General features: G+C 37.9%; 1 protein-coding gene across 1 annotated transcript in view; it reads left to right on the forward strand.

Moving 5' to 3' along the window:
* PLCH2 (phospholipase C eta 2) overlaps nucleotides 1–26969 on the forward strand; it is a 100134-nt gene that overhangs the window by 31595 nt on the left and 41570 nt on the right. Inside the window, exons 2-3 of the mRNA XM_059829998.1 lie at nucleotides 26052–26198; nucleotides 26566–26809. Of these exons, the coding sequence (XP_059685981.1) occupies nucleotides 26052–26198; nucleotides 26566–26809 (391 nt within the window). The remainder of the gene's footprint in view (nucleotides 1–26051; nucleotides 26199–26565; nucleotides 26810–26969) is intronic.

Genomic DNA, 26969 nt, shown 5'->3' on the forward strand with positions numbered 1-26969 from the left:
ACTTAAATCTTTGTGATGTGATAGTGCCACACCACAAGTCACTCTTCTGCTCTGGTTAGTAGAACTAGATAGCTGAGAATGCAGAAAGAAGGAATTAGGGCATGCTATGCTTTGTATAATATGGAACTGACAATGGCATAGATTTGTTCCATGCTAGCATTGTGCTTTCCAAATTGGAGTGCCAGTGACCTTTCCCTGTCACGTGTGCACTTCTGGGTGTGATTCAGAGTCCATGAAAGCCAGATAAAAATTTGTCATTGATTTCAAGAGTCAGTGGATTGGCTTCTCATATAGAAATCTCCCGTGTTTTAGACTACATGTTACTCAGAGTGAGAGCATCTTTTAGTTGTAAAACGCTTTGGTCTGTGTGATAGCACAATTGTGAATGAGTTCAAATGTTCCTCTAACCCTTGTTCTGTGACCCTGTTTTAAATTCATAGCAAAAAACTCCCAGAGAAATAAAACATTTTATTTAATGAAATTGGTACGATACAATAACTAAATACTGATTCTGAATCTATTATAGTCTCAGATGTGAGTAGTTAACATTTCTTTTTTTTAAAAAAAGTAAACCCTGGAAAAGCAACAAGCTTTGATCAGTTTGAGTGGCTAATCAGTGAATTAGTTGCTGAATCTTAGCTGTTATCTTTTAATTTGCTCTGTCTCTTGATAAAGTTGTGAAGGATAGATGGTGTTGAACGGGAGATTTGTCTCTAGGCAATGTGTTGAGCCTAGCCTGTAGTGTGAAAGCTTCCTGTCTCTGTATACCCCAGAGATGTTGTCTCAGAGACATTTTCTGGGCCTCAGCATTTGCCCTGCTTCTCCCTTATGATGCAAGACAGTGATTTGTTGATAACCTCTACTTGCCTACAGGAAATGAGAACAGTGGCACAGAAATGCTAGTTACCTTTAGGATAAACCTGCAACATTCTATTAAATGCATTGCATGATGTAGTTGTCATTGTTAAGAGAAGGGGCTTGTTGATCCTGTGTGTTCAAAACCCTGGTTTGTTTCAGGATAGACAGAAACGCAATCTGGAAAGTCATTTTATAAACAGACTTTCTTGATAATAGTAGTCTGGATGTAAGGGTAAGAGGTCCCTTTCATTGTTATTGTCTCTGTTTCTAATTTCTTCTCTTTCTGAAGTTCCAGGGCAGCATAGGAATAGTTTTACACAGGTAGGATTCGATACAGAGCAAGAAAGAGAAAAAGAGTTATTAATAATGGAGAAAAAAAGGCAAGATAATTTGCTACACTTATATGGATTATTTTTCCACACACCAACAAATCAGATCAAAATTTCATCATGTTTGTGCTCTTATCAATGGATTTTGATTCATTTCCATCATTAGTTTTGGAGCTGCCTTTCTTGTGGACTTGAAAAATAATTGTCACATTGAAATCTGTTAGCTTTGAAAGGTGAAATGTTACCTCCCAGAATGCTTATTTTCTCAGCATTTTGTTTTAAATAATAACACTTCCACTATTGAAAACCGTCTTCCTTCATGGGCACAGGGTGATGCTATGTCCTTCATAAATGTGTTTTACCTGTTAGGTTAGTTTATTTAAATTAGATATGCAAGTCTAAATTGAATGGAAAACACTGAAGGAATACTGGGTTCTGTGAGGATTTGCTGTGCGCATTCAGAATATATACAGCTGCTGCGTATATTTTGCCTTTAAAATACTCCAAATTAGTTCTTGACTTGCTTTTGGTGAGGACTGGAGTCTTTTAATAGCAATTAATTTACTAGCACGTGAAATCTGTATTGCTTTCTGTGTAAAGAATTGTCCCTGATAATCCTTGAGTAAGTGGTGTATCAGTTTTCAAGCAGACTATATATGAAATTATCGTCTCTTTCAAAAGCTTGGAGGATGATGACTGCCAGACCTCAAACTATTATGCAGCTTACGGTTTCTTTATATGTAAAAAAATCATCACGATGTATGCGGTACCTTTGTGCCTCTTGCCATTGCCACTGTCATTTATATTATGTCAGCTTGAGCTTGCACAGTGCAGTACAGTAGCAAGGGTCCTCAGTATTTGCCCTGATAAGCATATATTAAAAATGCAGTGGATGCAATAGGAATAACCCAAATGTAATGTGGTGTAAATACATGATGCCCCAGGAGGCTCCTGGAATAAGTGCTCCTCAAGTGCTCCTGAACTGGGTTGCTCAGGAAATGATATCTCAGGGGACATAGCTAGTGTTGAAAACGAGTAAGCAAATAGGATAATGTTTTGCTGAAAATAGACTTGAGCCAAATTTTGAAATCATTCCTTAGATGGTAAGGACAATGGGATTCATGCCTAAGTGAAAATTGTAGGGGTTTTGTGTCAGATCTTGCAAAGATCGTGATCTGTATGGGATGCTGACTGATGCCTAAAATGCGAAGATGGTATAGAATGAAAACAGCAGGACAACCTAGCTGGAAACAACTGGAAACTATGAATGAGACTCAACATGTCTAGTTTGGAAAGACTGAATGGGGTGGGAGAAAGATAATTGTAAGCACTATACAACACCTCACATACATACCTAAGTAGGTCGAGATTGAAATGAGGTGTTACAAGGCAACAAAGCAGTGTCAAACAGCTCAAGTGGATTGACTTCACTTACTGCGGTTGGGGTGGGGAGAGGATCAAGAACAACAATGCCTGCTAAATCTGTGTGGGGTGCATGCCTGCAGTGTTCTATAGCAGATATGCTACGTATTTTGAGCAGGATACTATTATTCTTGTTACCCTGCCCCCATGCTTCAGTTTTCCTTTTCTAAAGGAGAGAATATTTTTTATCCGTTCATTTATCAATCCTGTTTACTTAGATTTCAAGTTCTCAAAGGCACAGATTGTCTTATCCTGTGTATTTCAGTGGCAGGTAGGACAGGCAGGAACTATTCCTGTTTGGAACTTTTAGGCAGCACCATCAAATAAAGATGCTGAAATTCTTCTCCAGAATTTAGGCAGACCTCAAAGGTCTGTATCTGCCTTCTTGTACGTTGTGTTTTGGGACACAGCATACAATAATGTGCATTGTTTGCTAGCCATTTTCCATTAATTCTGCATTAATATTTCCTTGCAAGTTAAAGAGGAGGCAAATATATGGTCTTTGCCAAGTAAAGAAATCGGACAGAAGTCCAAAGAGAATAGCTTGCCTATTTTTATCAGTAACCATAGACTCACTTTCTCAACATCAGCAAGTATGGGAGGATACCTTAACAATATGTAGGATACTGTACAGACACAAGGGAGACATTAAAATAAAAAAGAATTCTTTTTCCGTTTTAAGTGAAGTAGCACCCCACTGATGTTTTTTGCCTACTGAATGAAATACATCCCAGAGGAATTAGAAGTGTGTTATCTTTTGTAGTTATTTCCTAACATCCACAAGTTTTTCCTTCAGTTCTTTTTCGAAGGAGTGAAGCAAAATACAGCTGCATATCCTATCTGAGAGTGGGGAAATGAAGAGTTAATAAACAATTATCCCAGGTGGCTGAACACTTGAGTTGCAGCGAAAGGCTGGTAACATTCATTGAGCTCCTGTGCTAGTTTCTACCTGTCAGCAGCTCCTGATATACTACTATACAGGGAATAAAAAATGAGCTTGCTCAGACCAGAAGCAGCAAGCATCCTTAGGAACCTTCTGATGTTACATTAAAAACCAACGTGCAATGTTATTTTTCTCATTATTTAAAAGAGTCTTTTGAAATATCAGTGATGTACATGTGGTCTTTGCTGCTTCCTCTGGTGTTCTGTTCACTTGATTCTCTCGCTGGAATATGGATGATGCAAGCACTGTTAAATGCCTCAGCCCAGATAAAGGTAAGGGGAAATGTTATTTTAACCACCTTTTTGAGGGAAATTAGTTTCACTGTAGAGAAAAGTATAGTTTACAGAGCTTTCTTGGACACTTGTTTTCTGTTATTCAAACTTAAATGCTTAAAACAAATATATAGCAGTTTCTTAAGGCAGCCTTTGCTGTACCATACCTTTGCCTCCTGTTACCACCAAACCTTAAATAATGCATGCATCTCTAATGGCTGCTTCTTCCTGCGTGAAGAGCGGGAAGAAGGAGTGCACCAGGTATATTCATGTCCCTTTTCTGCTCGCTTAGGTAGCTAGCTGTCACCATAAAGAAAGGCTTTCTATTTTTAACCACAGACCTTCTGCTACCCACATTAGAAGAGAGAAAAGAGACTCCAGTACTACTGTGAGTCAGCTGTATTGTTTTAATTTTTTAAAATATGTAATTTGCTTCTAATTAGATTAGTTTCTTTATACCCATCAAACAAGAAGAGTGCACAGAATCAGTTCGGGTTGAACTTGTCTCTGGTGGAGTTATACCAGTGATGAATTCAGTCCTCTCTGTGAACTGCCTCAAGCTGTTAAGACTATGATGCAGTTTTTTGCAATTTGAACTTGGAGGCCATCCCTCCTGTACTGATGGCTTCTTAAGAAATCATATTAATTCAAGACCAGTTCTCAAAGATGAGTTTTTATTTTTTAAAAGCTTTATATTCTCATTGATTTACTTGGTAAAAGCCCAGAGAGAGAAACCCTTACCTGAGATATATTTTAATTGAATCAAATGCCTAGTTGCTTGTCTCTACGCATATTGTATTTTATGCCTGTTAGGCGTGTGGGTTTACAATAGTTATGCAACAAGTAAAGAAGTATGACTCCTGTGTGTTCAGAAAAGGTGCTCTGTGTGCTCTGGATACTATTGTAACACCTTCATGTCTTTGGGAAGGCAGATCAGTAGCCCTGACTCCCTGTATTTTCAACTAATACAATACTTAGCCACATGTTCATTAATGTCTTGCCATATCTGTTGAAGGATGTGCTCATTAAAGTTCGCTTTTCTTTTGTAACTTTGGCTGAAAAAAATCATATCTAGATTAAAACCTTACCAAAGTGGAAAAGTGCTTGGATCTAACTTGATGTTTAGGTGTTGGAACCAAACCTGGTATCCATTAACTCTGGTTTTGACGACTCTGTGTCTTTTTTTATTAGCATAACAAAAATAAGCTAAAGCAATGTTACACATTCAGAGAGTGAGAAAAGGTAATGCAGACAGGTGTGACTGTACCTGTGTAGTCACTAATCACTGCAGCAAAGACTGTTTCAGTAACTGAAGAGGGATGTGAAAGCAAATTGTCTTGAGAGAGTCTCATTATAGAGCAGAATTGTAATTTTAAAAAAGAGTATGTCCATAGAACACCACGTAGAAAAATCTTCTGTTTTAAATAGAAATGGCCATTGTTTTTTCTGTATTTTATGACCATTTTGGTAATGATATTCTTTATTAATAAAAATAATATCAGATCCAAGAATCCTCCTGGTCTGTGACAGATGTGAGAATTATGCAAATAATTCAGGTAAATAATGCAAGAGTCTCAGTCTGCATCAGACAAATAGGAAAACATTAATCAATGTTTTCCTTTGAGATTTGTTAAGAATGAAGCAGAGATGATGAGATGCATTTAGGCATTGTGAATATTTATGTAAATAGCAAAAAACTTGAACCACATTTTAAAACTTGGCATAAGGGTTTATTTACCTGTGCCAAATTGCTGGCATAGAGTCTAGAGATTTGGAAGCATAAGAACTTTAATTTTATAAGATGCTAAATAGGGAGAATGGTGAGAGTCTATTTCCTATATGCAAGAATTTTTCTTGTTCCAAGGAAAGAAGGTGGTTTTCCTAAATCTTCACAAGCTCTAAATCCCCAAGTTTTGGATTGAGTTGATTGAAATGGTACAGCTTGATTGAAACCTTTTTGTTTAACATACTTTTATTGATTGCATTTTCTAATGGAAGTGTTTCAGGACTGAAAACCAAAATATTTTGGTTTTGAAAATATCATGATGGGACAGCTCGAGTGTTTTTCATCTAATTGTTGTTCTCTGAAACCTGATGTACCATTGTGGATTCATTTATACTTCAAACAGACAAGGTACTCAAGGAAGGTATGATGGAGCAGGAATTTTGTCACCCAAAGTCCTCTTGACTTTGTACTACTAGGTTCAACTTCCAACATCTGAAAACAGGTATGAGGGAGAGGGGCTCTCACTTGAGGATCTCCCTGGAGAATCATCCATGTAGCAGTTATTCAGGTTCATTCCTTGTTTGTAGTTAGAAAATGCTGAGAGTAAGATTTAAGGATGTTCACCAACTCAGTGGTTCTGCCAGATGGTGTCATTCTAAGCTAGCTAGTGGAAGCACCTTGAAAACAAATGGGTAACTTAAAAGAGCAGAGGTACCATGAGCTGAAGCTACAGGCAAAGCAGTTGAATGAAGTTTCTTTTTAAAGAGTGGCCACCTTCTTGCTGTCATCTGCAGTATTAAAAGGAAATGTGATTCTCCTCTCACTTAGGTATAAAACAGTGGTGATGCAACTGAAGCCAGTAATTCCATAGTATATGGATGCCTCTAGGAGTCTTCATATGATATACTATTAAAACATTTATAATGAAAGGTACTAACATGCTGGCTTTCAAGAGTTCGGTATTCTAGTGACTTGCCACTCTCTCTTATTTTTTAACCTAGAAGTTGATGAGTCGTAGATGATCATCTAAAAAACTACTTGCTCCCAGTAGTTCTGAAACGTTCAGCTATAGCTAAAGAAGCAATTCATGCTGTCTGTTAGTACCGTTGGGAGAAGAATGGGCCACATACCGAGTAAAGCATCGTGCCTGGAAAGTCCTTTAAGAATGTGACAGTTGGCAACCATCTTCCAGTGTAACACCTCTGTGGAAAACCTAACTAAGGCTCATGTTTTCTCTTGCTGTGGTCTATTTGGTGAGATTGAAATTTGTGTCTTTTCAATGGTTTTTTCTTTGCCTGCTTTGTTACTTGTTGTAGCCATATGCTGGGTGTCAGCTGTTTGCCCACTTGACAGAGGTCAGGAAAACATTTTCTCAAAAAAAGTCATATTGATGAAGGCTTTGTCATCTTCATATCATTATTAAAACTGTATTAGAGTAGTTGTTTTCTACCTTTGCTGCAGCTAAGGATCCAGTGTAATAGATACTGTTGAAGACCCAAAGTCAACAGTACTTTTCGGGTTCAGACTGATGGTCCTTGTGCTCTGGGGAGAGGTTGGAAAACTGGGATTCTAGGAGATGGTTCTTTCATCCTTTTGCCAAGCCAGTTAGAAACCGGCTTGAGCATGACTTACCTGCTTACTCTGTGTATGGTTGAATATACCTCTATGCTCTCAATATTTATGATAAATACGTATATTTTATTGTCCAATAAAAATGTGTATTGCTTACTCTGCATTTCCTCTGTTACTATGATTTAGCATGATTGTTTTACTTGGGATGGAAGTCGTTTCCACTCAGTATGCTGGAGAAAATTGGGCTACCATGCATCATCTTTTCCTGTCAGAAATTTTTGTTCTGATCCAAAGAATGAACTCCGGCTATTTTCCTGATGTATTCAGACACTGTGGGAAGAGCAGTGATTCTGAACAGGCTGTCCGATTTGTAGTTTTAATGCATTTCTTCCTGTGGTGGCGTTGCCTTTGATATTGAGTAAAGTAGATATTATTTATAATACAGAGTAAAAGAAAAGAAGTCCAGCAGGAATCAGATCTCATTCAGAATCATCACCCTTTTATAGTGGGATGACGTTTTTTTAAGGTGATTGAAACTCTACAGTCTGTCATTCAGCATCCCATTAGTTGAACTGAGGAAGGAGCCTGTGAAAAATAATGCCTCCAAAAATAGCTTCTCTGTTTCTTAGCATGAACTAGTGCTCTCAGCTGTATTTCTCAGTTGAATTTATCAAGCAAATGTCTTTCCAGATTTTGTTCCGTAGCAGTTCTAGAAATTTTAAGCAGATAAATAAATTACATTTTTATTTCTGATCAGCTGAAAACCCAAGAACTTTCAGTATAAATAATTTAATTGGAAAATTCTGCACAGGGTTTCATGAATGTAGGATTAAATTTTCCTCTTCGTTAACATTTATCTGTATGTGGGAGAAACAAGTGCACAATGGAAATGAACACTGCACCACAAATTCATTTTAAAGGAATATTTTCTTTATTCTCTTGTCAATGACCAAAATTATTTGTTGTGAGACTGCTGTTGAATGCATATATTCATGTTGCAGGAATTTGTTCATTTCACAAGAACTGATTAGGAGAAAAATAGCATAAAATATTTTATGTATAACTATCTTTTTCTTGCTGCGTTTTTTTTTTCTTTTTCTAATTAATTAGAGGTCTTCATCATATGAAAGGAAATGATGAATATCTAGCTTCTAAGAGGAAGAACATAACATTTCTTTAAAGGTACACTTAGCTGTCGTGAATCCTTGTCTAATTTTAGGATTGTAAATCAGGATTCCTCAGTTGAGAAATAGTATTGTCCTTAGTATAAATAGAAACCCAGTTTTTGTCTTCAGTAAGATGTAAGAGAAGTCCTTGTTATGCGTGATGATAAAAGATGAGGTGCGTAGCAAGCATAGGTTTGGAACCTGAAGCATAATGTGGTTTTTGTTTCTTGAGGTACTTCAGTTAATTTTTATATCTGGCAGTTGTGACATCTTGCAAGTTCTTCTCAGGTCAAACTTCATGGTGAACAACACAAAACATAAATCAAGATGGATCCTTTATTTTGACAGTCATAGAAACCTGAGCAAAACAAATTCACTGAATCAGCTGTTTTCCTGTTCACTAACATCGTGGTGTGTCTTTTTTTTTTTTTTAACACTTCTATATTGCCCCTTAGCAATAGCTGTGCCAAACCCCACTGCGAGTTGATGGTGGGAAACAATAAGGTAGTGGAAGTGCAGAATTTCTAAAGTGAAGATCATAAGCATCAGTAATGACATCATTCTTGTCTCAATTTTATCAGAGTTGTTGGTCTGCCGTTGTGTTATGCTAGTTTGAGACAGGTGTGATAGAAGAAGTGAGGGAGAAGAGATGATGCATTTGATGCTGATTTTTATATACAGCAACTGGCAGTTGATGTTTCCTTCAAATATGCCTCCATGGTTCTTTCTCTTTCTGTCTGAGTTCCAAAAGGATCTTAATTTTGAAATAATTGCTACTCTTTGGGCTGAATATCAGCTTGTTATAGGTTCATATTATGAAGTCTGTTTATTTGTTGAATGATTATGGGTTTGCTTTTCGGTTATATTTTCAGAGATTTTATAGCAAAATGATTTTATCTTTCCTGTTGTCACTGTTAATGTTAATTTTATGATTAATTGAAAAAGAGGAGAAAAAAGGAACCAGAATTTGCTTTTAAGGTCCTCATACTAACATGGTTATAATTAAACTGACTTACACAGGTATGATCCACCTTCTTAGATATTATTCCTGTTTCACCATTTGTAAGGATTCTTTAAAAGTCTTCTGGTGAGGAATTGCTATAATCAAGGTGATTATTCTTGGAATGTAGGTTACCAAAGGAGACTCAATACACAGGTGTTCCCTATTTCTCCAGCACGACATCTACTGATTTTGCCTTATTACTAAAGATGCAGACACTTTTTTTGCTGTTCTGACCTCAATTATAGATGGTTTACAGATGCCTCATCTTCAGTTTGTTTTAAAAAAAAGGAGAGAAATATTGTGAAGAAAATTTCATGTTAATGTTAAATGGACAACTTAAAAAATTGATACCTTACATGCAAATTCTTGGGATTAATATCCCTTCTGTCCCTAGACAGAATCATGTGTATGGTGAATGTGAATTTAGTTCAGCTAAAAGAGAAAGCTTTCCCATTTTAGGGAATTACAGAAGGAAGGATAATCAGCATTGGCCTCTGCAGGTCTAAAGGCATTATGTGGCAGTGAGCAACTAAATTGTATGGCATGACGTGGCCTGACACACAATGAATGTGGACCAGCCCAGTACTGAACAAAGTTCAGAAACACTGTTAAATGTGGATCTCTGTAAAATATTTTCCAGAGAGCCCATTTTCACAGTTCAGCCAGCAAGCTGACTCTTTCATCAGCCTTCAAAAGCCTGCTTATCTGCTGGTTCTAAACCCGGGGGGGAAACGAATCTGTCAGACTGCTTTGTTTCAAACTGAGGTGGATATTGGTGACCATAGCAAAAGATAGAAATACTTCTCCTGTAAGAGCCCAGAAGCAATTACTTTACTTCCTGTATGTTTACCCGAACTATACTGAATCCAAGACTAAAAAAAAATTGGGCAATAAGCTGTATTGACTTGCAGTCATTGACCTTGTTGTGGACTTCAACTCAGCAGCCTGCACTGACTATGCAACTGTGCTTCTTACTGTTTGTAACCTTTCCCCTTCAGGGATTCAGCAGGTGCTTTCTGCTTGAAGAAAACCACAATTACGGTCTTCTTTCAAGCTTACAAAAAGACCTGCAGTTGGTTTCTAAGATTTGCAGATGCTGAGTTCTGTAGCGTGACATATTTTTGAAAGGAAAATAAGAAGTTGATCAGTGACTGTGCTTTCTCAATAATTCTGTCACAAATATTAAAACCTCCAATGTTTCTGGAGTGGAACTCGAGGCAGTGATCTCCCATGAAAGTGCATTTGCCTTATTTTAGCCTATGGAAGATTCAGCTCCATTTCAACCTACACCTTGTACAGTCTATGTAGTCAAACACTATGGTTACAGGCACTATTACAAATTTCAGTGCCCTCCATCATTTTAAAATCATGTTTCTGTCTTCACTGCTCAGTGCTTCATGCTCTCTTTTGTTCAGAATATGCACTGATTGCATATTGTAAACTGTGGCATAGATTCAGATTGCTTTACCTATTCGTTTCAGTTTCAGGAATAGCGGCCCTTTAAAATGTTAACAAGGGATATGAATGTGAGCTTTGTGTTTTCTTACAAGGTTAGAAACAAGAAAAAATTATTTCTTTTCTGAAACAGCTAATAATTAATGAAAAGTATATTGTCACCTCCCCAACCCTTCTCCTGCAAGGCCAAAGAAAATGTCCAAGATCAGGTAAGTCCCTATGAAAGCGTGTCTTTGTTAACAGAGTTCAAAACCAAAATATGGTTGTGAGGCAAATCTCATTTTCTTCAAGTGATCGTGACATACAAAATTTAGGTAAATAATTCTTCTTTGTCAGGCCTATCAGTAGAGGCTGGAACTTTGTAATGTCCTTGGGATGAGGAAGGAGCACGCCTGATTATTATAATTCATAGCAAGAAGTCACAAGGATGGGAGGTGGATACATTTCTTTACTGAAGTTCCTGGGCACAGGACTTTCTGGCTCCCAGATTGTTTAAATACAAGCCATCTGCTTTGCCTCACTGCAGACAGATTTCTAATTTTTTGTATGAATGATTCTGACATTTTGTTTTCAGCAAAGGGTGGACTAAACTAGTGGCTCTAGAGGAAGCTCTCCGCTCTCACTTGTCAGCTATGTCTTCCCAGAGTAACCCTTGTAACTGAGCAAGCACCTTGCAATTTCTTTGTGCATCTGCAGCTCAGTGCTGCCATGTAACCTGCCTGTATTTCTGAGAGAGCATGATGGCCTTCATGTCCATTGTGGATTGAAGCTTGGTGGCTTAATCCCACTGTTTTCTCTCAATTTACAGTATACCCTCATAAGGCTGTCTCTTGGATGACAGAGAAGCTGAGGAGAGCATTGAATGAAGGCAGAGACTGGGTTATTCCAAGAGACAGTGCAGCTCCATTTTCTCCATGTTTCGCGAAACTGGTGTATATTTGAAGAAATAAGGAGTCTGTCACGTATTTTAAAATGTACATGGCACAAAAGGAAGGTCTAGAAGAGCTCTGAATCTTTCACAGGTAGAATATATTAAAATTCACCCCAAATATGGAAACAAAGTTTGTAAGTTAAAATCAATTTGTGGTGATGCATTTCAGTAGTAGAGGTCTTTTCTGAATGTCGTTCAATCTGTGTTGTTTTCTTGTACAAATTTTGTCTTGGATTCTTGAATTCTTAGAGGTGTTTCCATAGAAGGCTTTCAATAATATTGATGGATTTCTCCTCCCCCCCCCCCAACCTGCCTTAATCTCCCTTTCAGTGTTTATGTCCCATGTCACTGAACAGATGGCAAAGTGCTCAAAGATCTTTAAATGTAAAGAGTTTAAGATCTTACTTCAATTAAGTGTGTAGGGACATTTTCTTATACAAGTCAGAGGTTGGAAACAAGGTGACCTTAGAGCAACATTTATTGTCTTAAAACCTTCATTTTATGCTGACTTTATTCCACAGTCAATGAAATTTCATTATTACAGCTTTGCAAGAAAAAAGTTCAAATAGCTTTTAAATCCTTTTTACTAAAGATACATTGGTAATTGAATTTCTTTTGCCAAAATCAGCATCAGAATTCTTAGTAGAGTTCATTAGCAGGCTATGTTATTATATTTTAATCATTAAAGGCAAAAACTATAGAAATATCTCAAAGATGGTGCATGTTTTAAGTGGAAAAGGGTTAATAATATTTTTAGAGTTTCATTGATAAAACATGACACAAAAGTCTTAGTATGTTTATTAAAGAAACAATCTTCCTTAATGCAAAACCTACTTGAAGGCTCAAAACATAAAGCCTATTCTCACTTAATTAAAATAATTGCATCATTTTTTTCAGATGAGCTCAAGAGAACTGAACATCATGGCAGGAGTCAGACTAATTGTTGTCATTACGTTAGTGCTGTTGTTGCTAATGGGTCCCAGTTCCATGAATATTCCTTCATGTGAATAAAGTAATTTAAGGGATTTCAGGATCGCTTCATTTTAATAATGCGACTTTCTAACCAGTTTTGGAAAGCCCTGGAAATATTCATATTTGTGGTTGCTTAGCTAAAGCAGCTGTCTCAGGGCTTACCCATTGTGAATTCCGATACTGAAGGGATGTACCAGGACATGCAATGCTACAGCCGTTGCTGTTTCTCCCAGTGGAATTAGTGGCCGTGTAAATTGATGCATACTGAAGACAGGTGTATTTCAGTCAAACTGAATAACTTGAGTATATTCTGAGCCAGTGCAACAATACTAAGCTTTGGAGCATGATGGGTGAGAAACAGAAGCTGGTAAATAACCTCGCTTCCACTTGCCGCGGGCAAGATGTGTGGCTTTAATCTTGAGTGTGGATTACTGTGCTTAGAGTTGCTGTCCAGATGGTCTAGCAGTCTGTGGTAGACTATAGCACTGTCTGTGTCCGTGTCAAAGGTCAGTAGAGTGGAGTTATGTCAAAATTAAGGAAAAGGCAGCTTATATACAGTTGGGGTAATGTTGTGGCCCAGCTGTGCTCTGGCCTCTCTGAGCCTGTGAATGGACAATTGAATGAGCGCAGGGGATTTGGTTATAACTCTCCATGTATCTGAATTTTTGCCTGCCTTGGGAGTGACCAAAACCATCTGAAAGTGATTGTTTTAGTGAATTCTTAATATAACTAATGCAGGAGTTTTTAGTTGTCAGACAAAAATAGAAAATATAATAGATGTTGTCTATGCTCCAACAGCATATACTCCCCATATCCCTCTTCTAGGGAAGAGGTCATACCAGAAACATAAGTAGCTGTTGCATACAGACACATAAAAGAACATAGAGCGCCGTGGAAACCCAAAGGCAAATGGCTCCAGCAGGGGAGAAACTGAAGCTGGGTTGACTGGTCTTGCTGTCTAGATCATGCTGCTTTAGAACTTTAGGAAGCAGCATTTCTGGAGGAAAGGAAAGAAACGTAAATCACACATTTAGAAGTGGTGAGTGAGCATCATGACTTTGGTTCATCAAATCAAGCTTTTTGTGCTCCTGTTGTTCGTGTTCGTGCTTATGTATGTTTGGTTTTGAACCTTGACCGTAATTCAGATATATTTCTAAACTGTATTTAGTGATGTGCGTTTCAACGAGATTTCTTTGCTTTTGGTATTTCCCTTAGAAACATCTTGGCATTTACTACTTCAGAAGACAGTAATAGGCCTCCTAACTCATATGAGGATCTTAGGCTGGGGTATCTAAGATGTAGATGTAACTGTAATTTCTGCCGTTTTTCCAGGGCTTTTTGGCTGGTGTTTATAGCTGAAAGTGCAGTGGGGAGGATAAAAGTAAGTGAGAGAGAGAGAGTGTACAGATAAATGGCACTGTGCCAGATGACATTAAAACTTTTTGTTTCCTCCTTTTATTTTATGACTTGTGTTGTGGGTTAGCAATCATTTTGTTTTTATTCTACAGCCATTAGGAGGAAGATTTCCCTGGGTGGGAAGTGGGAAATAGTGATACCTGTATTAAAGTTAATACAGGTATCACTAATTGCTGCCCATGTGTTTCTAAGTATTTTAGAATCAGCCTCTTGTGATGAGGTTAGTTTGTTAATCTGGTAAACTGGGTCTGTAGTGTGTTCATGCAAGGATAAATGGAGTGCATAGCTGTGAAGTTACAAGTCTAATCCTTGTGGATTTACAGGTCAATTACAGTATCAGGTCCGTAATATTTAATGTCTCTGGTGATCAATATATTGAACTTTGAAAATCAGTTTATTAAGTACACCTGGAGTATTTTCTGTGACATCTTCAACTGGTAGCAAGCTGAAGTATAGAAATCGTGTCTGCATGCTGTTACACTCAAGTTTCTTGCTACACTGTGAGCCTAATTTACTTCTTGTGTTGCTTCTTTGTTTTGTCTTCTGCTTGAATCCTGATGTACAGAAGACAAAAGAAAGATCAGAGGCTGGCCTATGTATTGAAATTTCCCCGCATAGAAATTTTTAGTTTTGTCTTTTCTACTTTAAGGGCTACAGCTGTTTCCCTAGGTATTAAATAATTTTTAACACTTTTTCCTTCCCTCAATGGAAAAGCATGCATTTTGGAAAGGAATCCATCCATCCTGATGGGTTGCATTAATGAAAAACCCATTTGTCTCCGGAGGATCTCCATTTTGCTCACTTTTCTCCACCTTCCAAACCACATGTACGTTGGGCTCCTCTATCTTCTGCAAGATGGTCTTTCTCTGTATGATGGAGTTTGGCTTTTCTGCCATTCTTGAAGCGAATTTATTCTTTTGCAAGACTTTTGACATTCTAGCATTGTTCGTCAAGTGTTTGAGTTCCACTTCTTTAGCTAAGCCACAGGCCAGCCTGCAGATTCAAACAATGTTGGTTTTCAAATCTCTTTGTGGCATGAAAAGCCGTTGTTACACTAAGAGAGTAATAAGTTTCTAAAGTGCCATGGAAAGAAGTCTTTAATCTGCATGTTGTGTCAGGTGAGCAAGATTTTTCTGACAATGTCAAGTGAGGCAAGAATAGAAACCCATTTCAATAGGCTTATATCCTAAGTACTCAGCTCAGTATGCTTAAGAGTTGGGAGAGGGATTATGTCGTATTTAACCCTTTGTTATTTCCTGTTGCTTTCCCACATCGTTTCTTAGTATCCAGCATAATCAGTAAATAGAGGGGCTTTTTGAAAGATTTTATTTTTCTCTGTTTATGTGATCATCTTAGGAGGCCTGAAGGATGCATTGATAGTGCCAACTGAAAGGATTTAAATTAACTTTCTCTGGTGGGCTTTGCATTACAAATCTAACTAACTTGAACATTGAAATAGTTCTTCTGTTCTGGTGCTATAAATCACTGGCATTTCTCTGTACTCGAATGAAAACAAATCCACGTTCAAAGACCTGCTCGTGCAGGATTCTAATTCTGAACTGTGGAACTAGTATCTTGGGCAATGCTGCAATAGGAGTTACGTTTCACTCTTTTTCTCCCTTCCCTTTGTCCCCAGGTTGATAACACATAAACGGTTAATGCAGAATCTAGGGTGTCCTTGCAGAATTAATTTTTAAATTTTAAATGGGGTACCTTTTAAAAGTACAGAATGCCAGCTACTGAGATTTTGTTGCATGTACAACCTGGAAGACTGCAAGGAATCCTTCTGATTAGTGCTGCAAGAGAAAAAAAAGGAGCTAAACAACTGCAATACTTCTGGTTTATTGCAAAAGTTTACCTTAATTCTGTCTCCTTATAATTGAGACCCTTAAAGTTTAGATGTATCTCCACACTTGTGAGGTACAATAATGTCATTCTCCCCATTTAAGATCTTATTTCTATAGCATGGAAATTACCCACAGAGTTGTTTACTGATTTATTTAAGAAATTCAGAGAAGCATGTGGGAGAGCAGGTAATTAAGCTCACATTTCTCAGGTCTTATTCTGGCCCATGCTAGGTCTTGCTTCATTGTTGAGAACAATACTTCATGGGTTCTTGACTTCTGTGTAACAGTTTTCTGTATGGATATACGCTTCTTAGCATTTTACAGAATAAGTTGCTCTTCCTCTGATGACAATTAGTTTGCAGTCATCTCACTAAATTACTCTTGAAAGTTGCCTTAGGAAAATGGAAGGCTGTTGCTGAAGTGTTCCTATAAATAGCAGAATGTGACAAGAGTGTACCTAGCATCACTGCCATCGTTGACCCTTAGCACAGACCCAGTTTGTTTTTTCTCTGGAATTAATCTGTGGTTAAGCTCTGAGTCCAGCCTAATAGAAGAACTCTGAGCATAGATGGTGAAATAAACAACTTCTAACTGAGAGTGAATCATCTCTAGAATTAACTAATCTAAAGCTTTTTCAAACTGTGAAAGGAGGAGTAGGAAGCACTTAATGAATGTGTTTTTAAATGGGCAATTTGTGTTTAGCTCATCAAGCTAGAAGCATATTAGGCTCCTTGTACAGATCACAGATGGCAAGAGCAATTGTATATTGTACTCAAAACTTGATGTAGATTAAGAGGTTGTGATAACAAATGACAGATTTCTGTATTTGGAGTTTAATGGATGCATTTCAAATAGAATGAGGTAGTGACTTAGTGCTTTTTAAAAATGAATCCTTACCTGCTTTTATGTCTGTCAGTGTTCAAGCACACTCACTGTTCCTGGTTTCTGTGTACAGCATTTGTTCTGTACAGTGTAGCTGCCTGGCTTGTGTCCTAAGCAAGCATCTTCTATGGGGTTGTGTCAGTTTGCAAAGACATTCCTAAATGGTTGTGAGATGGAAGGATGCGGCTAACATAGGCAACAATGAAGCAGAAGAAGAAAGCACTTTTTTTAAACCTTCTTTTTTTTTTTTTTTTTCCCAACAGCTGTAACGTGTCACCTAAATCCCTTGACTGGATAGGGCAGAACCACGGCTTTAGGATTAGTGCGTATGATGGATTTAGGATTTGAAGCAAACATGCGTTGCTGTGTTTGCATCGTATCTAGTTTTTACTGCCTAGAGAGAAATGTTCTTTCTTTTATCAGGCATGTCCATTAAAATACTGAGGAGAACCTTCTGAGAAAAGATGAAGACTGGTACAATGATATTTTGAAGAGCTGTACGAGAGGAAAATGTGATTGTTCTTTTTTTTCAGACCTGGAAAGAGATTGAAGAGCTTAAGCACCTGGACAGATTCACAGTGAAAGGCAAGGGTGGCTCAGGAGGGCGGAGAGGGGAATGGATTGTACTATTAACTTTGCACTTATTTACTGCAATGCATATTGTTGATTGCTTTTGAAGAGCAAGCAGAGCCCTCAGCAAGAGTGGGACTTGCAAATCTGTTAGTAATCAAATATATAAAAGGGGTACCTTTATGTAGGAATTGCTGTCAGAAGGAGGAAGCGGCATGGAGAAGCCAGCTGTAAATTGGTGTAATGTCTGGTGGATGCTTCGCAGCTGGTGAAGTAGCAAAGGAAAAAGAATATCATTGGAGGACTTTCTGTCCAGAAATGGATTCATCTACATGCCATCTTGCCTCATGGCCCTGTCTGTGTTCATCATGTGTCTTCTTTAAAATGTTGAACTGAAACCCACCCAATCCTCAAAAATAGACACATAGGTACGTCACATAAAATAAAAAGGATTTTTTTGGGATTTTCGTATTCTAAAGCTGGACAGGGGAGGAAGCCTAAATTTATTGTGAAGCTGCTCTGTAACAACCTGAAAAATACCACTGGATTTTGGAAATCACTGATTACCTTGTTTTTTTCTGATAATATTTTTATGCTATTACATTGAAAATGTGTACTACAGAATCTTGATCCCTACTAAGGCCTGCAGTGCTTGTATTCAATTCTGAAGCTGCCCTTTGTCTCAGATATGGATGCCTCAAAAACTCCCTTGCTTCAAAATAAGTTCTCAGTGGCCCGTCTGGCTGAAGAGTTTTTCTGGGTTGGTGGCAGCATCGTAGCTTCCCCAAGATGGAAAATCGGCCATATTGGTAAGATGCAGGCTGAATACCTGCCCCTTAATTGAACAAGATGGTATCATCTTGAAGGCTTTCATATCTAAATCTTATTTAGTGACAACTTTGTCTAGCAGTAGTGTGGGGGAGCGGAAAAGAAGGAAGAACTTGAGGCACAGCCCTAGTCCTGTCTTATTTTGCATGGTTGTTGGTGCAGTTCTTTTGGTCTTCAAGAACGTCTCAGTTATAGTTTCATTATTGGTTTCTTTACATTCCTCTGGAAAAGCAAATACAACGTTGTACATTTTGACATGTGTGGACCTTTTGAAATTTTCTATTGCATAGATAGAATCTATCTCCCCCCCATACCCACAGTAGATAGGTTTGCTATCTGCCAGAATTTGTACACCTCTTATCTCTTTGGTTTTTCATGTGATATTTGTAGTTTTCAGTCTTCCAAATGAGCATTTAGAAGTATCTCTCTTGTCGTCTTCCACAGTAGGTCACTGGACTCTTGGGAGGACGGTTTCTGAATAATGATATACAATGGCAAAATCTTAAGCTTCACCTAGCTATCTGAGAAGGGTCCCTTTTTGCTTCATAGCAGCCTTTCTTTTAAATAGGTAATAAAACCAGCAAAGCTGGTTGGAGATGGCTAGAGAAATGGGATGTTTCCTGTTCTAGTAAATGCGTTTTAATAGCAGTCTTCCTGAGCCACTCATGTCCAGTAAGGAAATCTGCAGTGGCCTTGATTTGCTTTGGAAGCGCTTTTTTGTCCTACTCGTCTGTCAGCTTCACCAAGCAGAGAGATTTTTTAACACGGAAGTTGGAGGTATAGATAGCTTAGAAACTAATGGGAATTTTTGCAGAGGTCCACAAATGCCATCCTACTCTGCTGCTGCATTTCCCTGGATCCAGATTGCTGATGGATTCTCAACCGAGAGATGGAGAGCTGACAGACTGACCTCGAATTAAGCACCCTAATTTCCAGAGTATTAAGAGCATCTCTTCGCCCATTGACATCTCATTTATTAGGGGCTGTGCACTTTAGGAATGGATTCAGTCTTGCATTATCTCTTGTATGCAGCAAACACTGTCCCAACCATTGCTGGCAGAATTATACAGAAATTTTCAAAGATACTTCAACATTTTTTTGCCAATGAAAAGAATAGTAGGGTCCTGAAATTTAGTGAGGCTTGAGTCAGTGAGAGCAAATAAGGAGAAGAAAGTTCTTGCACTAGTAAATAGAAGGTTGGTTTAAAAGGTTGTAGGCTGTAGGAATGCAAAATGAAACAAATTAAGAGTTGGATGTGGTCTATTTTTTAATTGGATCCTGGCATAATGATTCGAATTAGCCTGATCTATGAACACTGTAGACAGAAAATACCTTAGGTTAACTCTTGATCATGCCACTCGCTGCATGACAATGTCTCCTTTTCTGGTTTTTGCGGTTTTTTTGTTCTGTGTGGGTTGTTTTGTTGTTGTGTTGTTGGTTTTTTTGTTTTGTTTTTGGTTTTTTTTTTTGTTGGTTGGGGTTTTTTTATTTGGCTTTGGGGTTTTGTGTGTGTGTGTGTGAAGTAAAATCCACCCAGTAGGAGAAAACTGAACCAGTATGTCCCTCAATGAGTTCATGTTGTAAGGAAAAGACTGTACTTTAAATATGTAATAATAAAGAATAAATAAGTATAAAATAAATAAATAAGTAAAGTTTAAAGATGAAAAAAAAATCAATAAATAAAGATGGTTTGCCTCCATTATGAACCACAGGATGCTAAATTCTCTATGTACCAGAAGTTGGTTTTAATAGCAATTCATTTGATTGATAAGGTGTTGTGTCAAGTAGGAATTACTACTAAGATATTCCATTAGCGTAGGTGCCTGTATAAGGAGCAAAACCAGGTTGCTGTAGCCAACAGTTAATGTTAATGCTTCTGTGATAAGACCATTACTTGAGTGAATGTCTTCAGGGTCAGAAGTGACATTCGCGGAACTTTTATTATGAGAGCGGTGTGATGAACTGTCATGGAGATTCCTCAAGCTCACAGAAATCAATTGTACAGTTCACATGCAGCATTTTCAAAACATCTCCTAATTCCCAGACTTTTCAGCTGAACGGAATTCCCACCACACTGTACTGGATATATTATATACGTATTGCATATTTTAGATGGGTTTATATTATTATATTTATATATTGTTTTTTAAAAATATTTTATGCCTTCTGTCTGAACTGAAATGGATATTGCTGGCAGGAGCAGTTCTTTGGTTTACCTATTGATGAGCCAGTTATAGCTGCAAAACCATCTCCAGTGAGACTTTAAAAAAATGCAGCAATTGTTGTCTCTTCAATGGATTTGCAGTGCTGAATGTATGACGAGTGTGGGAGGCCTCTGTTTGCCTGTGGGAAAGCTGTTTTGGTTTGGTAATATTTTAAGGGAACAGCTTGCCCATATAGTGCACATGTACTGGCGGGGTTTCTCTGGGCTGACAAACAGGTTGCATCTTCTGGAGGCCCTGAAGAGAAATACGCCTCTGAAATCTATTTTCCTCTCCTTATAGTATTTAGAAGAGCAGTTGTTCTAAGCATACAATCAGGATGCATCTTGTCAGAATCTGTTAACAGGGCAGAACTCTCAGCAGAGTTGTGTGGTACTGGCGTTCTGACAGGAGAGACTGGCTAGGGCCAAAGCTGTATGACATAACCTGGGGCCGTATTGAACGTTGGAAATGAATCTTTTGACAAAGCTGGTCCATGTATAAAAATAGTCAGTGACTCAATGCTTCTAACTTCTTTTCATCCTCACATGCTCAAATACTCCCACTCCTTTACATATTTACATCAAACCCAGAAACTCCTAAAAGACAATAATGCTACTAAACCGTAAATAATTAACAGACCTTAGAACATCTTTCTAACAAGAAGCATGAAATTGGGCTCTTTTTTTCCTTGTATCACAACAAATTGTAAGGATTTATTATTTGTGTAGTTTTATTGTTTATGCTTACTTTAAAACTTTTTATAGTAACTATAAATGTTACTATGAAGTATGAAAAACTGGTTTGAGTCTTTTCGCTGCATCAGTCTAGTGTTGTTTAGTAAGAACACAAGAATGGAACTAAGTGTTATACGTTTCTGTTTCCTGCTCTGCCAAGACATTGCTTTTTGCTGCAGTAGAGAGATCCATCTTCTCTCCGTGTCTGTGTTTTGTCCAGATGCAAATTGAAGTAACTCATTAGATCAAAAGAGAGCTGAACCTCAACTGAATTCTGCATAAAGGTACTATTGAAGTGCAAAATATTATTTAACCAAGAAGAAAACTTCAGCCTCAATTGAAGAAAGTTTGGAGCCATTTCTTCCAAAAAATGATTCATTGCGAGGCTGAGGGATTTTTATTTGAAGTATAGAAATGAATCCTTAAAGAAGGTATCTGAACAATGGTAAGGAGGAACAGTTATACTTGCCTTCTCATCAGTGTGCTATTCTCATTTACAAGCTGTGAAAGACTTCAGAAAAAAAGATTTTATTTTTTGTTTGATATAAGTACCACTATGATGGGGGTTTTTTCCTGCAAATTTTTCTGCCAGTCTCTCTAGTGCTCTTTCAGTCATGCAAAGAGGTAAGGGTGTATGTTTCAGTGCATATACCTACGTAGAGATGTGGAGGTGCACTGTTTCCCCTCTCCATCTCAGTCTCCTGGTCTTTCTCTAGATACTCCTAGCCAATGCCTCTGCATTACCTTAAAGGTTTTCCTTCCCGTCATGTTGGCAGGATCCAGAAAAGCTGTTGTTCTCCTGACACAAGAAGGAAGACATTTCTTGTGCTTTCCTTTCCTTGTGTCACCAAAACCAAAAAGATAGTAACAGATATTGAAAACAAGTATTCGGTATGATCTGACCATTCAGTTGCCAGGTACACCGAATAGAGCTGAACACGGGTCTGTGTCCGCAAACATTCATTGCAATTGTGCGTTGAATCGCCAAAGATCAGTCCAGCATCCAGATCAGCTGGAGCTGGCAGTGGAGTGGCTGCTTGAGGTGTACTGTATACTCTGCGTAGGTTTGGGTGAGCAAATCTGCAACAGAAAAGAAGAGCTGCATTAAAAAAGCTATCTAAGGATGCTTATTAAAATTTTAACAGCTGAGGCGTACATTCTTACTTCACATAAAAGCAAAGTAAATGTGTGGTGCATAAAGTGTACTTTTATTTTGGTGCTTCTTTATTATTTTCCACTTTGTAACAGGTGCAGTATTTGATACTTCTCTCATTTCTGCTCTTCTCGTTTCTTCAAATAAAATTATTTACTGCAATAATTTCCAAAGAGGAAGTTGGAATTTTAATGTGATTTGAAGTCTGTGTGATTAGTGCTAGTAGAAGTTTTTTTTATTAGCTATTTTGACCAAAAATTTTTTTTCCAAAAAACTATAAACCTTGCAAAATTAAAATAAGTTCAAGCTTTCCATAATTATTATCTCACAGTAAATTTAAGAAGTATTTCTCTTTCTTCTGAATTGGAATGAAAGCAGATACTGAAAAGATTGCAGTGTCTGGGAAATGGTCAAGGCGTGTTTGAATCCGCTTTGGGTCCAATGTTGTAGTGAATTGCAGTACTGCTTCTGAGCTGTAGCACAGCATTTGCTTTTATGACTAATACCTGCTGACCACATTGATTTCATCTAAGGGCATCTGTGATTGAAGCCAAGGAATCAGCTTTAAGAAATAGAATGTTACATGAGGGATTACCTTGTTCTTAATTTAACACCTTCTCTCCGTAAATATTTTATTAATGTAAACAATGTACTCTATAGAACTGTGGCCTTAAATTTACATTTTCTTTTATAATTAGTGATCTGCTTTCAAATTAATCTATTTTATTGGACTTTATTTTTCCGAGTAAATGAATTGAATTTGTCTATATGTGAGCTCTAAAGCACGGGAACATCAATGATTTTTTCCATTTCTTTTTACTCTACCTTGCTTCTCTTGAGTGTTTTTGCTTTTGCCCAACAAGTAGACGTGAATCACCCCAAAGAATTGTGTGGGTTTTGATGTATTTTGGGATACATGGAATGAGTGTGTTAGTTTGGACACTGTTTGATCTGTATTCTGTATGTACAGACTGATAAAAGAGGAGCCTGACCTCAGAATTTCCTTGTATGTATTTATCAATCTGTACTCACTAGAATACGTATTATATGTATTAGTTTTCATTCTTCCATCCAGAATCCGAGTAGTAATTTACACTTCTTATCTCTAGGTCTGGGGAAAAAAAAAAAAAGTTGGACATGGTAATAGTTTTAATTTTACTTAAACAGACCAGGCAGAAAAGCCACAGGAAAATTAATTCACAGGTATGCTCTGTCATTATCAGAAAAAAATGGGAGACCTGGCAGAAAGGATGAGAGTCTGCATTCGCTCCTGGGACATAGCCAGTCACTAGCAGTATGCATTAATGTTGTCAAGCTTAGCTCCTTGCAACAGCTGACTTCAAAAGAATGCCTCCTATTTGGGCAGGTATAGGCATGGCCCCAGCCTTGCTCCCAGGGGCTTCAGATGCAAGAGCCTCAGTGTAACAGCCGTTCCCAAGGAACGGGGAGGAGCCCTGCTGAGACAGAGCAGAGCTCTTTGAGGGAGCTTCTTCTAAGACTTGCTTCTTTGAAAGCCACTGGCTGCACCATCTGTAGTGCTGCCAAATCCCCGGGAGGGGAACATGTTTTAAGGGCCCAGAGACAAAGTGCCACATAGGTGAAAGGCCTCCTCCTAGGAGAATGTGGGTTTAAGTGATTTGGAAGTAGAAAAAATTGTTGGCTTCTTGCTACAACATCTAGAAGCAAATTTGTAGCATCAGTGACTTAATCCATAGAAGCAATGGGAGGAAAAGCTGATACTCCATCTCAACTTTCTGGAATTACTGTCTCCAGAGTTTACTATTTTCTTTGGCCTGGATGGCAAGTAAAAGTGTGATGTAAACAGCAGACGTGCAATGCCTTTGTGACGGCTCTGTCTGTAATGAAAAAGGGCATTCTTGTTTCTGGAGAGAAGTAAATGTTCAGGCTATAAAGCTTTTTCATCGTTTGCAGAAGTCCTAGTGTTATTCTGTCACTCTAAAAATGTTGTATTTTTACTGAAGGAGCTTCAAAATAATGTTGCTGATAAATTCAGCTTAGTTTTGCCTCAGACTATTTCTCTTATGAAAGATCAAACATTTCCTTTGCAAATCTGGTTTCCTTTTTGTGGACATATTGTGATACCTTGGTGTTAACAAGCAAGTTAGGAATATTGTCTGAATTTCCTTGTGCTTATTCTAGAAACTGATACTTGAGAGTAGTTTGATTTGGAGTGTAATCAGAAGGAGAATATTAGTAGTTCAGCTAAATCCCCAAAATAAATGTGCTGCTAGTAGTTCTATTATACTCTGCTTATTAGTGTGCTTTTAATGTGCTCTGTGTTTCATCAGTCATGGGTATTGGCAAACAGTGGCTAAACGTTTATGAATTAGGACTGAGTGCTAAGATATAATTATATAGATATATAGGCATTTTAGGTCCTAATCTTGTAACCGCTTTAATAGGCAGAGGTGTTTCTCTGAATTTGCTTATTAGGATTGTTCGCATGCTGGGAAGCAGCTTATCTGGGTATTTGTAGAATTGAGCTTCTGAAGTGAAGGTGCTTATGAGAAAATTACAGGTCTTCCATAGCACCAGTTTATGGGCTACAAACCCAACTTTGTTAGCATTCAATGTTTTTTCTAACTCAGTCATAAAGAACTATATTTAACTGATATTTCGAATCCACTTTAATGCAAATGTGGGGATTTACTCATAGTGTATGTTATAGGACAGAAAAAAGAGTACTGATCGTTCTTTATTCATACTTATCCTTGTAGTATCTGAGTGCCTAACACAAAACATTGATCCATGCTAATACTATCTGCTCAGTACTGTTCTTTCAGCTTCTTCCCAAAAAGAACATTTTGGAATCTTTTTAATCACAGCAAAATACTATTTACATTAGAGAAGGCAAATAAAAATAATGCCCCCTTCTACTTGTTAGGAGTTTTGGTGAGCTGTACATTTCCCTGACTGGTGTAGGATAAAACTCCTCTGTTGTTGACCCTAACTGTAGACATCTTTATAAGAACATAGCCTTTGAAGCTAGCTTCGTCTTTACAGTCACAGACTGGATTCTAATCACCTTCTTGCTGTTTATTTTTAAGGGACTGAAAATGGTTTAACTCTTAAGTCATTTGTACATAAAAGCCTCTGAATTTTTAGGTTTCCTAGAATACTTTTGATGACCAAGTTGGGTAATTTATTTTTTTTTAATTGGATTCTGAATAGACAGAATGTGAACTAAACTGCTTCATAAGAAGCCACGGTACTTCTAAATGGTGATACTGCTCACAGATACTCCAGAATTTACAAAGACAAATGTGAAAAAAACTTGTTGAAGTTATGCCACAAGGTTACTGAGGCAAAAACATGAGGCATAATCAAAACAACTTTCCTGACATGGATGGAACTGTGCTAGTTTTTGCTGGCCAAGGATCCAAACTTCCAGGTGAAATTTCATACTGTGTCCAGCACAAGTTCTACATATTGCAGGAGCTGAAATTAAGCATTTGACATAGTCTTAAGAAGGGTATGTACCTTAAGCCAATTCCAACATATGTATGTTTCATACCTGTTAATGTGGGAATGAAAACTTCCACATTTACAGGTAAGTCTACAGTTGCCAATAATCTTCCTGACTTTCTGATAGTATAACCTGACCTCTTATATTAGACAGTACAGGAAACCTTGTCCTTCAACTTGAACTGTTAATTTTGCAGCTGCTTGATATGTTTTCTTCCTGTAAAGGCAAGTTTAAAGGGAGAAAAGTCTGACTTACTGATACTGCTTTATTTCTCTCTTCAGTGGAAAGATGTATGAGTTCCATGCAAGCTGGTACCCAAATGATCAAACTCCGTGGCAGTTCCAAAGGGTTGGTCCGCTTCTATTACTTGGATGAGCACAAGTCATGTATTCGCTGGAGACCCTCTCGAAAGAATGAGAAAGCCAAAAGTGAGTGTCCACCACAGAACCTTTCTTCTGATTCCTCCTAGGGTCTTGCCCTCTTACAAACAAAGGAGCATGATGGATTTGGTTCATTCACAAGTGATTGAGAAGAATGTTGTACTTGAATTTAAAGGGCAGTAAATGATTTTATGATTAATAGTTTATGAAGATTAAGTTGCTGTTGTTAGCTATGCAGATTGCAGTAGTGTAGTATGATGTAAATGAGTTGCAGACGAAACCTGTGTGAATTGGGGACCTTGCAATGTGAGGTTTGGGCCCTTTCTCTACAAGATCTCTCTGCAGGATAAATGCATCCTGTCTGGCCTAGGGCATGCACACAGTCATTAACAAACTGCATGCTTTGTCATTCTAGTTTCTATTGACTGTATTCAAGAGGTTTGTGAAGGGAAGCAATCGGAGATCTTTCAGCGCTATGCCGATGGCAGTTTTGATCCCAACTGCTGCTTCAGCATCTACTATGGAGACCATATGGAATCTCTTGACCTGGTATCTTCTAATGGAGAGGAAGCACGCACCTGGATCACAGGGCTAAAATATCTGATGGCAGGGATCAGTGATGAAGACAGCCTCTCAAAACGCCAAAGGACCAGAGACCAATATCCTTCTTACACTATCTGAGAGCATTTCCCAGTGGTGGAGAGCATAGGGATTCCTTTAAGTATTTGTTTTGCTAAAAGTAAGCACTAGGCTCAAAGCTTCAAAGTGGTTTCCATTGCATTCCCTGTTTCTGGAGACAGAGAGGAGTCCTGGAAGAGG

Source organism: Gavia stellata, chromosome 27, assembly GCF_030936135.1.
Source record: "Gavia stellata isolate bGavSte3 chromosome 27, bGavSte3.hap2, whole genome shotgun sequence".
Lineage (NCBI taxonomy): Eukaryota > Metazoa > Chordata > Aves > Gaviiformes > Gaviidae > Gavia > Gavia stellata.